This window comes from Staurois parvus, unplaced genomic scaffold, assembly GCF_062004578.1.
Source record: "Staurois parvus isolate SC_StPar_1 unplaced genomic scaffold, SC_StPar_1.0 ptg000277l, whole genome shotgun sequence".
Classification (NCBI taxonomy): domain Eukaryota; kingdom Metazoa; phylum Chordata; class Amphibia; order Anura; family Ranidae; genus Staurois; species Staurois parvus.
Window position 1 is genome coordinate 2478086 of NW_028318073.1, and position 13451 is coordinate 2491536.

At 41.5% G+C, this 13451-nt stretch overlaps 1 protein-coding gene across 1 annotated transcript in view; it reads right to left on the reverse strand.

The window, feature by feature from the left end:
• THUMPD2 (THUMP domain 2 tRNA and snRNA guanosine methyltransferase) overlaps positions 1 to 13451 on the reverse strand; it is a 168265-nt gene that overhangs the window by 95105 nt on the left and 59709 nt on the right. Inside the window, exon 5 of the mRNA XM_089681777.1 lies at positions 12567 to 12619. Within this exon, the coding sequence (XP_089537903.1) occupies positions 12567 to 12619 (53 nt within the window). The remainder of the gene's footprint in view (positions 1 to 12566; positions 12620 to 13451) is intronic.

A 13451-nucleotide genomic window follows, 5' to 3' on the forward strand; every position in this document is an offset into this window, starting at 1 on the left:
GGGAAAAGACGGGAGTGACACGTGGAGCCCCCCCACGGATGCCTAGACTACATGGGGAGCAATGGCAAGATAGTTTGGGACTTGGTGCTACCCTTTTCCATATGGAGTACCACTTTTTTTTATACAAGCATGCCGATATTAAGTCATCTGTACAATCTTGGAATTGGCGCATGCGACACTGTGCGACCTACCGGGGCTTCTCCCAAATGGCTTGTATATACCGGTCTTAAAAAGGGGTAGAAAACCTGCTTGAAAAATTATGAATTGCAGTGAATTGGAAGGACATATGGGATGTTTTTGTCCTGTCTTTGATTCATGCAGACACGACTATCCAAATTTCCACAGCAGCTGGTGTTGTGGAGAAGCCCCTTTGTGTCCACGACTATATCCTTATCATGGGAGGGGTGGATTTTAACGGCCAGATGATGAAGCCGTACTTAGTTTCCCGTAAAAGCAGACGCTGATACAAAAAAATGTTTCTGTACTTATTTTAACCACTTGCCAACCGTGCTATAGCCGAATGATGGCTACAGTGCGGTTGTCCAGGTCTGCGAGGGCGTCATATGACGTCCTCCTAGAACACGCCCTCCCGTGCTCCTGGCAATCTCCATGATAGCTGTGTCCTATGGCCTCAGCTGATCACGTGATGTAGTAAAAGACCAATCACAGCGGCCTTTTACCACGTGATCAGCTGTGACCAATGACACAGCAGATCACCGGTATACACTGTCACAGCGTGAGGAAAGTACTGCTGATAACCGGCAATTGTCAGAGGACGGATCGGCACCGATCATCAGGGCACTGATGATCAGTGCCCAGCAGTGCCACCCACCTGTGCTCAGAAGTTCCAGCCACAAGTGCCCAACTGTGCCCCCCATCAGTGCTGCCCAGCAGTGTCACCCATCAGTGCTGCCCAGCAGTACCGCCAGTGTCCAGAAGTGCCACCAGTCAGTGCCTATCAGTTCTGCCTATCCGTGCCACCTCATCAACACGTCAGTGAAGGAAATAAATGACCTGTTTGCAAAATTTTATAATAGAAAGAAAAACTTTTTTCAATTTATTTGCTCTTTTTTTGTTTATAAAACAATTTCCTATAGGTACAGTGTTGCATGATCGCACAATTGTCATTCAAAGTGCGACAGCGCTGAAAGCTGAAAATTGGCCTGGGCAGGAAGGGGGTATAAGTGCCCAATAGGCAAGTGGTTAATTGGCTCTGTACAATGCTTTTGTGCTTTACAAAGCAACTGGATGAAGTGAATCCTTCCTAAAATTCAAGAGATTGGCACAGTCTAGGGCACATAATTACACAGGGTCTCGAAAGATGTTAGGAAATCGCATTTTGAGAGACCCTAACATCAGGAATTTACAGTTTAAGTAAAAAACACCCCCCTAACCCCCCCATAAAAATAGTTGTGCTTTTATTGAGTTACTGTTTTATTGTTAACCAGTTTTTTTCTTTGCAGAAATGCCATTCAGCTGCAGCACCGATCTCTTTATTCTGACAACAACAGGGTGTGCTCTATGGATAGACGTCAGTATGTAAAGCGCACATCTCTGTGGATAGCTCCTATGTGTCAGCATATATATGTTTTGTAATATTTTTTGGCACAGATTTCAATAAAAAAAGTAGTTTTATTGAGTTACTGTTCTAATGTTACTGTTTTATTGAAAACCATTGCCGTTTTCTTTTGAGGAACACCATTCAGCTGCAGCATCTGTTTATTCTGGCAGGGTGTTCTCTCAGAATATACGTCAGTGCATGCATGCTGCTGGATGAGATTTCTCATCCAGTGTTAAAAAAAAAAAAAAAAGAAATAAGGGATAGATATATATATATATATAATGGTGGGCATACCACACACTTTCTGACAGAGATTTCTTCTCTTTTTTTCATTTAGCTCACAGGCTGCATAAAATAAATAAAAAAAGAGCATTATATGTATGCTCAATATGGTTGTTTTCAGCTGGCGGACAGCTTTCATGTAAAAGCAATCCTAGCAGCTAAGTAGCCACAGGATTGCTTTTACAAGCAGCAGGAGGAGATGCACGTGTATGTTTCCCCCCCCCCTCCGCTGCATTTCAAGGCTTCCTTGGGCAGCCCCATCCCTTCTGCCAGCTGACCATAGAGCTGACTGGAGACCAGAATGGCTCCAATCATCTCTTTAGTCTAAGAAACTGGAAGCTATGAACATTTTTAGCATCGGAACACACCGATCTTGGTGAGATAAGATGATTTAAAAGTAGATCTAATAGACCCCACATTTCTCAGAAAATAATATCTGTCACTGCCTACTGCTATCACATGGGATATTTACATTTCCTGTCATAACAATAAGTGATAAAAAAAAAAAAATATATAGTTATAATGAAAAAATAAAGCACCCTCGTCCCCCAGCGCGTGTAACGGCGTACACAAATATCAGCCCCTTGTAGCTATTTAACCACTAGCCTACAGGGCATTTATACCCCCTTCCTGCCCAGGCCAATTTCCAGCTTTCAGCGCTGTCGCACTTTGAATGACAATTGCGCGGTCATGCAATACTGTACCCATATGAAATTTTTATAATTTTTTTGAGACAGATAGAGCTTTCTTTTGGTGGTATTTAATCACCTCTGGGATTTTTATTTTTTCTTAAACAAACCAAAAACCACTGAAAATTAAAAAAAAAAACGTTTTTTCGTAGTTTTTGTTATACAATTTTGTAAATAAGTGATTTTTCTCCTTCACCGATGTACACTAATGAGGCTGCAGTGATGGGCACTGATAGGCTGCACTGATGGACACTGATAGGTTGCACTAATGGACATTTACAGGCAGCACTGATACATGGCACTGATATGTGGCACTGACTGACATTGATAGGTGGCACTGACTGGCACTGATGGGTGACATTGAAAGGCAGCTCAGATGGGCACTGATATGTGGCATTGATGTGGCACTGATGAGCACTGACTGCTGGCACTGATGGACACTGACAGGTGGCACTTTTGGGGCCACACTGATCATCAGGGCACACTGATCATCAGTGCCCTGATGATCAGTGTACATGTCCCCTCTGCGGAAATCCGATTACCGGCTCTCCTCTCAAGCTGTCAGCGTGACAGCTCGAGAGGAGAGAAATGCCGATAACCGGCATTTCCGTGTTTACATATGATCAGCTGTGAATGGACACAGCTGATCACATGACCGAGCCGACATCTTCGGCTCTTTCCGTGATCCGCTGTGTCCGTGATCGCTGCACTGCGCGCTCCCTGAGCCACGCATGCGCGGTGAGAATGGAAGGACGTCATATGACATCCTATCAGAACGAGAGAACCACCTTGCACCCGTCATTGTACTATATGGCGGGCGGAAGGTGGTTAAACAGCAGCTGCAACATGCAGGTGAGGTATCGCCGCGAATGTCAGATCAAGGGCAGTAATTCTAGCACTAGACTTCCTGTGCAAATCTAAAGTGGTAGCCTGTAAACGCTTTAAAGCGTTGCCTATGGACATTAAAAATGTATGTGGTTTGTCAACGTTGCTCGGTTCGTGCAGTTTTAAAGCATGTCATGTTTGGAATCTATTTACTTGGCATATCATCTTTTATAGTTTACCAAACAATTGGCCAATATATTGTTTTTTTGTGCATTAAAATTACAAAAAGTGCATCTTTTAAAAAAAATTTGAATTTGAAAAGCGTTGTGCAAATACTGAGTGGCATACAAAAATTGCAACACCCACCATTTTATTTTCTAGAGCGTCTGCTTTAAAAAAAAATATATAAATGTTTGGGGGTTCAACGTAATTTTCTAGCAAAAAATATTGATTTTTTGCCTCTCAGTAAATAGTTTAGGGGGTCTCCTTTCCGAAAAGGGGTCATTTGGGGGTGTTTGTACTGCCCTGGCATTTTTTCACCTTAAGAAATGTGTCAGGCGGTCAAAGTAAAAGCTCTGTAAATTCCAGTATCTATACCATAGTTTGTAAACGCTAAAACTTTCACAAACCAATATACATTTATTGGGATTTTGTTTCCAAAGACATGTAGCAAAATACATTTTGGTCCAAATTTATGGCGAAATTCGAGTTTATTGGATATTTTTTATAAGAGAAATTAGTTTATAACTTCAAAAATAAAAAACCCAGAGGTGATCAAATACCACCAAAAGAAAGCGCAATTGTGAAAAATTAGGCATAAATTTAATTTGGGTACAGCTTTGCATGACCACACAATAACCAGTTGAAATAGTGCAGAGCCAAATAGCAAAAAATGGCCTGGTCAGGAAAAGGGATAAATCTTCCATGGTTAAACACATTAAAATCAGCATTTTCTGGTAGGAAATTACTCCCTGGAGAAGAAAACGGTGGCAATTGCAATTATTTGTCAAACAATACTTGTGCAGCTATTTATCAAAAACATATATTCAGGGAAAATACACCAAAATTAAATTTTGGTGCACACAAACAATACAATACCCAATTTTTTGATAAAATATAAAAAGATGGGGTTGTGAAAAACTAGGAGGAGCAAAAATGGTTTTAGAGGTGACTCTTTAGGGTCCATTTAGATTTGTTTCGATTTCAACACATATTAAAGCGCCTACTGCTTCAACGTGCTTTTTTTATGCTTAGATAATGCTTCATTGATGTTTCAGTGATGTTTTAATGAAGCTTGGCAAAGGCCCTCTGTGTGTTGATTTTCTCCCGAGTCTATTCTATACATAAAGTGTCCAGTGGAGAATTTACTGGTGCAAAGATTGCCATTCCAAATCAAATGCAGTCCACTGGCCAGTATATTCCGGTTTACTAAACAAGGGGATTAAGGCATTTTAGTTCATGGCCATTAACCATCTTCTCTGATAGCACGTCAGCAGGTTAAAGGCAAGCACTTGATCGATATCAAGTGCTTGCCTTTAAGGCACACATGGCGTTTCAGTAATGCCCTTGGAAAAGCTCTGGTCCATAGCTCTGTCCTCAGAGCTATACCATAAAGAGCAAGTGTTTAGCCTCAGAGAATGGCCATCATTAAAGTGAAAGCTCACCAGAAAAATGAGGATGACAGTGGGCAACTAGACTGATAAGCTGGCGAAGGAGGCAGCCCTGATAGGAGGCAAGTGGACACTATCAAGCTGAGTGAAGGCAGGCCTGGGAAGAACATAATTTTGCAGAGGAAAGTATGATGCCTTGAGTTAGATCAAAATGCAGTTTGGAGAAAAAGTGGCAGATCCTTCCAAAAATGTGTTACAAGATAATCTCTTGCTAAGCTAGACTTCTGAAGGGCTATAATTATTGTGTCCTCCCAGCATAACAGCTTGACAGGCCATATGATTGTTCAAGGCAACTTGAGATTTGTCCAGGCAAAATACTGGAGGGAGAAAAGTAATAACAGGTGGTGCCGGAGTGTCTGATCTGCACACAAATGAACCCCAAGCCAAAGAAAAAGAAACCAGTCTTAGAAGGGTACCTTTGGTTGAGTGACCCTGGGAGATTCTGTAGATTAGTTTTGTAGGTTAATTACCAAGTGCCCCATGGACACTACAGATAACTATTGGTTGTAATCCATGTTTTTTTCAAAGGTGGAAGTTCTAAATCAAAGAAAAAAAAACTAAGTTACTGCCACAGCTAGAGCTTTGTGGACCGAATGTGTGTCAAGATAAAAGTTCTCCAGGGTCCTGAAATCAGATAACAGGACTTGCTTTACTAGCAGGGTCATGAAGAGCATCTGATAACTGCTGCTTCAAGCTCCCTGATGACACGATTCCGCAAAATGTATTGAGGCCTGGCCGTTGTCATCACTTCCGGTTCCCATTGAACGTGGTCTGGAGTCAGCTCATTGAAAGCACTCCGGCATGGTTAGACTGAGTGGCGACGCTACGGTTCTCTTACATTCTCCAATTATCCAGTGCCTGGAGTGGCACTTGTTCATGTGAGTGGATTTCTGTCTCGTCTTGCACAATTTTTAATAAAACTTACAATGCTATGGGAGGAATTTGTTCTCTTTTTATGTGTGTATTGTCATACATGCTAGGAGTTTGAGAAGGAGATCCTGGAGAGATTAGTATTTCTTTCTTTTCAATTCTTTTTTATTATTTTTCAGAAAAGGATTACAAGTAACAGATAGTTCCAGACAGAGAATATACAGAACCAGTATGCATAACCACATCTTAATACCACAGTGGCACTACGCACCTAGGTCTGGTGGGACCTCAGAGTAATGGCCCATGACTTACAATTGTATACAGAATAGGTATCAACAATGTTGTCAATATCTGTAATCAACAACTGAATTGACCTTTAAGGCCCATAGTGCAATACATAGTGCCAATTATAGACAAAAATAAACGAGAACCAAGAGAAAATAAAAGAAAGAATAAGGGAAGGGGGAGAAACGCTATAAGATACACACATTTCTCACCCCAGACACCACCAAACAAGTCGTACACTCCCTCATCATCTTACGCCTGGACTATCGCAATTCCCTTCTCACTGGCCTACCCAAACGAACGCTATCCCCACTCCAGTTGATCCTAAACTCAGCGGCTAGACTCATCCACCTCACCAACCGCTCCACATCTGCCTCCCCCCTCTGCCAATCCCTTCATTGGCTCCCGATTGCCCAACGCATCAAATTCAAACTGCTAACTCTGACCTACAAAGCCATTCACAACGCCGCCCCAAACTACAAAACCGACCTGACACCCAAATACTACCCTACCCGTGCCCTCCGCTCCTCACAGGACCTTCTGCTCTCTAGCTCCCTGGTCTCCTCCTCCCACGCGCAATTGCAGGACTTCTTTAGGACTTCCCCCATCCTCTGGAACTCCCTACCCCAATCCATCAGACTGTCACCTACCCTCCTCACCTTCAGGCGCACCCTGAAAACCCCCTTCTTCAGGGAAGCCTACCCCAACCTCACCTAACACCTGACCTCACCTAACAACTAACCTCCTCCACTCCTCCCACCACTCCATCCCCCACAGCCATTTTCTCCTGTACCACCTTCCCCTCCCTCCTAGATTGTAAGCTCGAAAGAGCAGGGCCCTCGAACCCCTCGTGTATTGTATAGTTACTGTCTTGTCTCATGTTCTGTCCCCCTTGCTACTGTACAGCGCTGAGCATACCCTTTGGCGCAATATAAATACTGTATAATAATAATAAGAAGAAGAGTAGGAGCAGAGAAAATTAGAACTAGAGCACAGATGCAGCAAAGACCAAATCAAAACACTGTGATAAACAAAACAGTATTTTCATACAGTTACATCATGGGATAAAAACATATATTTGTCCAACAAGACCACTGTAGATCAAATTTCCCCATATGTTGACACTGAATTGCCACTGCTCTCTCGCAAAAATAATTTGAGTTAACTATGGATTACTTCTATAATGTTAGTCCTCACTGATTTCCAAACAGCAGTAATAGACATTCTAGCAGCGATGAGTATGTGATCAACAATTGTTCTATATTGGGCAGGGAATAATTGTATTGTAATATTAAGGAGCTAAGTGAGGCGCTGGGTTAGTGATCGTGCCAGAAACCCGTGAGATGAGTGCAAAGACTTCCTGCCAGAAATTCTTTAAGAGGGGGCACCTCCACAGAATGTGTAGTAAATTGCCCTCCTCTCCGCGATTCCTCCAGCAAAGGGGCGATGTATTGGGATACATTTTAGCAAGAGTATACGGAGTGAGGTAGCTACGATAAAAAATTTTTAGAGAGCAATTCCAGAGATTTGTGCATTTGGTAATGCTTAAGTTGTTGCCCAGTGCAGCCTCCCATTCATCTCTTGTAAAAGACCTATTAAGATCACTTTCCCAGTTACTTATGTTACGGGGGGTAGTGAGGTCAGTATCATAATGTAAGTAATTATAGAACCACGAAATCCCATTTTTTAGTCGGACGGGATTCGTCACGACTTGCCAGAATTTGGGGTCGATTTCAATCCACGTCTTCAGATGTGCTCCATAACTTCTGATCTGTAAAAGGGAGTATAGACCTTTGCTTGGGGTGGCATTCCCTGTATCAGCAAGAGTAGTATAACCCAACTCCCGTAAAGGTCTGGTGTCGAGGTTAGGGTAAAGTGTTCATATGCTAGAAGGGGAATATCTATTTAAATCTTAGAAGAAGAGGGAATAATTTTATTTACACCAAAAAAACCATGCCGCGAGTGATGCAGCAATGGATTGCGGAAAGGTATTGAGGAGAGTGGAATGGGCCGCTTTAGCCAATACTAAAGCCTGAAGATCTTTGTCTGGTACTATAGATTTCTCGATTTGTACCATAGTTTGTCTGAAGGGATGAACCACTCCGGGAGTTGATCCAAAATAGAGGCAGAATAGCTGGAGAGCCCTGGGAGACCAACCCCGCCTTTAGATTTATGTTTAGAAAGGGACAGGAAAGATATTCTCTGCTTCTTCCCTTGCCATATATAGTTTCTAATAGCCACCTCCAATTTATTAAAATAAGTATGTGGTATAACTATTGGAATCGTTCGAAAGTAATATAATATTTTGGGAAGAACCAGCATTTTAAAGGCTGCTATTCTTCCTATCCACGAAATTTCAAAATTTGTTAAGTCGCTGTAACTCCACTAAAACAGGGATTTCACAGGTTCAGTAACCATAAGAATCACATCATCAGCGAACAAGCCAATTTTGTGAGATGTATATGCAACCTGAATGCCCGAGATCTGGGGATTATCGTGAATTGCCGTTGCTAAGGGTTCCATTACTAGAGAGAAGATGATGGGAAATAAAACGGACAACCCTGGCGAGTACCACTAGTAATGCTAAAGGGTTCGGATATGGCATTGGACGTGAAAACCTGAGCAGTAGGAACTGTATAAAGTGCCATAATAGCCAAATTGATATATCCAGTAATACTGAATTTGTGCAACGTAGCGTCTAAGTATTGCCAGTGAACCCTGTCAAAAGCTTTCTCGGCGTCCAGGGCCAAGAACACCACCTGTGATCCACGAGATTTGATTAAGTGCATTAGGTCTAGTATTCTACAAGTGCTATCTGGGGCCTGCCTACCTTTAACAAAACCTACTTGATCGGCCTGAATTAGGTGAGGAGCGTAAATTTTGAGATCAGTATTTAGTAATTAGATGGGTAAAGTTTTGTGGACAGTCCGAGGGTTTCCCCGGTTTAGGTAGACTAACGATGATAGCCCTCAACATTTCCGATGGGAACGTAGATTTGAGAATAGCTTCATCAAATGTGCATTTAATATGGGGAACTAATATAGTTTGAAATTCCTGATCGTATTCGTTTGATAAGCCGGCCCCACCCGGAGACTTCCCTTTAGGAAATGCTTTAATGACCTCGGAAATTTCACTTTCCAAGATGGGTTAAGACTTTCTAGTTTTTGAAGGTCTAATTTGGGCAGTGATAGCTTATTCAAGAATTGATCAATCGAATCTGGGGTGGGTTGGGGGGTAGAAGGGTCATCCTTGAGGTTATATAATTGGGAATAATAAGTGCGGAACGCCTCTGCTATTTTATTAGGATGATAAGATGGTGTATTAGAAGTAGGGTCTATGAGAGAAGATATTTTGGATTTTGCTTGTCTAGTTAAGTATTTTGCTAGCATTTTACCCGCTTTATTCCCTTGAGAATAGAATTTAGCCTTTTTTAAATATTGACCACATCTCCCTAAAAGTAGAATCCTAAGTTTCATTCTTGAAGGTGGTTTCAAGCTCCTGAAAAGTATTAGGAGATAGAGTTTGTGTGTGTGTTCAAGTTTAGCTATTTGCTCAATGGTGTCCAGAAGAATGCGGTTCCTAACCCATTTTGCCTGCGATGCCAGTTTCAATAGTAACCCTCTGCAGTATGCTTTATGAGCGCACCATACATTAGTTGCACTGGTATCAGAAGCTAAATTAACAGCGAAATACTCCTCTAAGGCAGCAGTAATAACAGGGCAAGACACATTATTACAAAACATGGAAACATCGTTACGCCACAAGGATACCGGAGTAAATTTCAAAGTCTCCTCAATGTTTGCAGAAATAGGAGAGTGGTCCGACCACGTCATCGGATGCATTTCAGCTTTAGAAATATTTTGCAGCAGTTGGATATCCATCCAAAAGTCTATTCGGGAATATGATTTGTAGGGTGCCGAGTAATGTGTAACGTCCTTTTCAGAAGCATGGAGGCATCTCCAGGGATCATAAAGGTTGACTGCCGTGATGGTCTGGGATAGAGACGGTCTCAAATGCCGTGAAGAATTGGAGGTGTCCATCGAGTTGTTGATAATAACGTTAAAGTCTCCACAGTAAATAAAAAAAACCCTTTGTATTTTTGCTACTTTTTTCCGCAAGGAGAAAAAAAAGGGACCTGATGGGTATTCGAGGCATAGAGATTCACAATAGTGTAGGTAATGTTGATTTCACAGACGATAATTATGAATCTGCCTTTACTGTCGGACACTTGGGAATGTAAAGAGAAAGCGACAGAGTCACGGACAGCAATTAATACGCCACACCTCTTAGTAGGACCATTAGATGTAAAGATATGTGGGAACAGGCGGTTGGAGCAGCATGGAGCTTTAGATACCAAGAAATGGGTTTCCTGAACACAAAGCACATTGCCATATAGTCGTTGGGCTTCTTTCCACATCATCTGGCATTTGAATGGACTATTAAGGCCATGAACATTCAAAGAGACAATTTTTAGTACCATGAGGAAGCTTGGTTGAGTGATGTGTTTGCCCTCAAGTGGTGGAAACGAAAATAGCATGGAAAGGTTTAAAAGCCAGAGTTGTTCTCTTACGGGGACCATGGTTTTCAAACGTGGGCAAAGGAGGTGCGTCCCTCCAATAGTGACATAGGATGACTTGTCGAGATCCTGTAGTTGCTGCTCTGAAGAAAAACACAAAAAGAGGGGAAAAACTGGGGAGAAAAAACAAAACAAAAAAGTAACACATAAGTTCACGTGAAACTAATCACTCGAATGTATGGGGGGGAAGTACCGAGGCAAACAGCCTAGAACGCCGCTATCCAAACTTGCAGCGGGGAAAACATAAGGCACCGGAGACTGTGGGAGGAAGCAGTTGCATGTGTCAGCCCGCTACTTGTTCCCACTCTGAGGGGATTTTTCTAGGGGAGGATTTTGTAGGCACGATTTCCTCCTCTGCTGGTATAAGGCCCCATATTTTGGCAAGTTGAAAGCCATCTTCTTCCGAAGTGACCGTAAGGACTCGATTGTCCTTTGTAATCAGCAAATTGGTAGAGAACCCCCACTGGTATTTGATATTGTTGTTGAGCAGTAATTTTGTGAAAGAAATCAATTTCTTGCGGGCTAGTATGGTGTGTTGAGAAAGGTCAGCAATCAGAGAGATCCCGCTGTAAGGCGCTGGCAGAGGAGTATTCTTCTGCGCAAACAGCATGAGTTCCTCCTTCACATGATAGAAATGGACTCTCACAATGACGTCCTGAGGGACATGAGCTGGAAGGAAAGAGGGTTTCAGCAGTCTATGCGCCATATCCACCACCACCTCCCTATTCGGGGTGTGCGGCAGTAATGTGGATATCATATCCTGAATGAATTTGCGGAGATCCGCGACAGGGGTGTCCTCACCAATCCCCCTAAATTTAATGTGATTTCTGTGGAAGCGGTCCTCAATATCCGCCATTTTCGCCTTTAAAGATTTCAGCTCATCTTCAACTTCGTTGTGGGCATCCACTAATTCGTTATGAGCAGTGGTGAAATCCCCCATTTTAGTTTCCACATGTGATACCCGCTCACCAAGGTTTTCCACCTCTGTATTGATCTGTGACATAAAGCTCATCATCTCTTTATGTAGGGATCCTTTAAGGGTAACTAACATATCTTTCATAACAGTAGCATTAAGCGGCATAGATTCTGCTGGATAATCCTCTAGGTTCTCTATAAATTCTCTTATAGTATTTTGAGAAGAGGAATAATAAATTTGCTCACCCCTCTGCTAGGTATTGGGCTGATCTGAAATGTGCAGGTGCAGGTATTGGGTTGATCCGAGATGTGAAGGTGCAGGGATTGGGCTGATCTGAGATGTGAAGGTGCAGAAAAACTATACGTATGTCTACAGTGTGCTATTGATCACTGCAAATTGATTTTGTAACGCTTTTAAAAACGGCACTTGATGTAGAAATGTTTGCTGACCACTGCCTTAGGAGATCAGGAAGGAGTTTTTATCCCTGTTGGAGCAAATAGAACCACCCTTTATAAGGTTTGTTTTGCTTTCCACTGGATCAAACTTGGGTTTAGGATTCTCTATATGCAGGTTTTTTATTTTCTTTTTTGTATTCACTGAAACCTATGAAAAGGTGTCTTAATAGTTTTTACTAAAATGTGCAAGTGAGCAATTTCTCCTCATGCTCCAGCACAAACTGCACCATCTTGAACACAGCTGTACAGTACATTTTAAAACCTGTTGGTTTCTCCTTTTTGATTTGATCAAAGAAAAATTACTTTCAAGTAGATTAAAATGCCCACACACATCTATTTTCTATATACAGTATATGATTAAATCAAATTTAAACATCTATAGGCACATTCTAGAACTCATGGTATGATAATGCACAAAACTGGCACCTTATAATTACCTTAGTATTGGAAATCCCACCACTGAATACATATCATTTAGGTGAACAAAAATCTGGAATGTTAAAAACAAACAAACAAAAAAAAAAATTTAACAATTATGCTCATTAAAAGCCAAATTTTTGTCAAAATAGTGACTATGTAGACTATGGGACCAAAACATGTCCTGACAGAAACATGGGGGCTACCTTTGCTGGCCTCCTTTAAATTGCAGAACAAGTTTTCAAGTCTGAGAAATTTCAGAAGTATACTTGTTCTTGCATACTTGTTCTGGTTCACTGGCTCAGATTTTTAAAGCCAGAGGGCCAGCCTGGCAGCTGGGCAACTAGCAACATGAAAATTTATCAACTTTTTTCAGAAAATGTTTCATTTGACCACCTCAATACCAAACACCCCCTTCCTATCCAGGCCATTATTTTAGGTTTCAGCACTGTCACCCTTTAAATGACACTCAGTCATGCAACACTGTACCCAAACTAATTAGTTTATTTGAAACACACAGATTTTTTTTTTGGTGCCATTTAATCACTTAATCATTTTGTTATATAAATGAAAAAAAAGACTGTTTTTTTTAGTTATACTCTTTTTTTTTTTCAAATGTTCAAAGGCCTTTGCTCCCACCACACACCCTGGAATGAGAGGAATAATTAAGAGGCATTTAACATTCAGTGGAATACTTATAAAGCAGTTAATGTGACATTCACCCCACTTTTTCTGTAGATGGACCTTTCTGGTGTAATTTTTAAATTGCATTAAACTGCCATAAATGTTTTGTGAATATCATGTTTTAGAAATATGGCTCTAAATTGATGGGCTATAAAAGGTTTTTAAAGTACTGCTTAAAAAAATGATGGCCACTATTGCAATGCTCCCTTGCAAAAATGAGG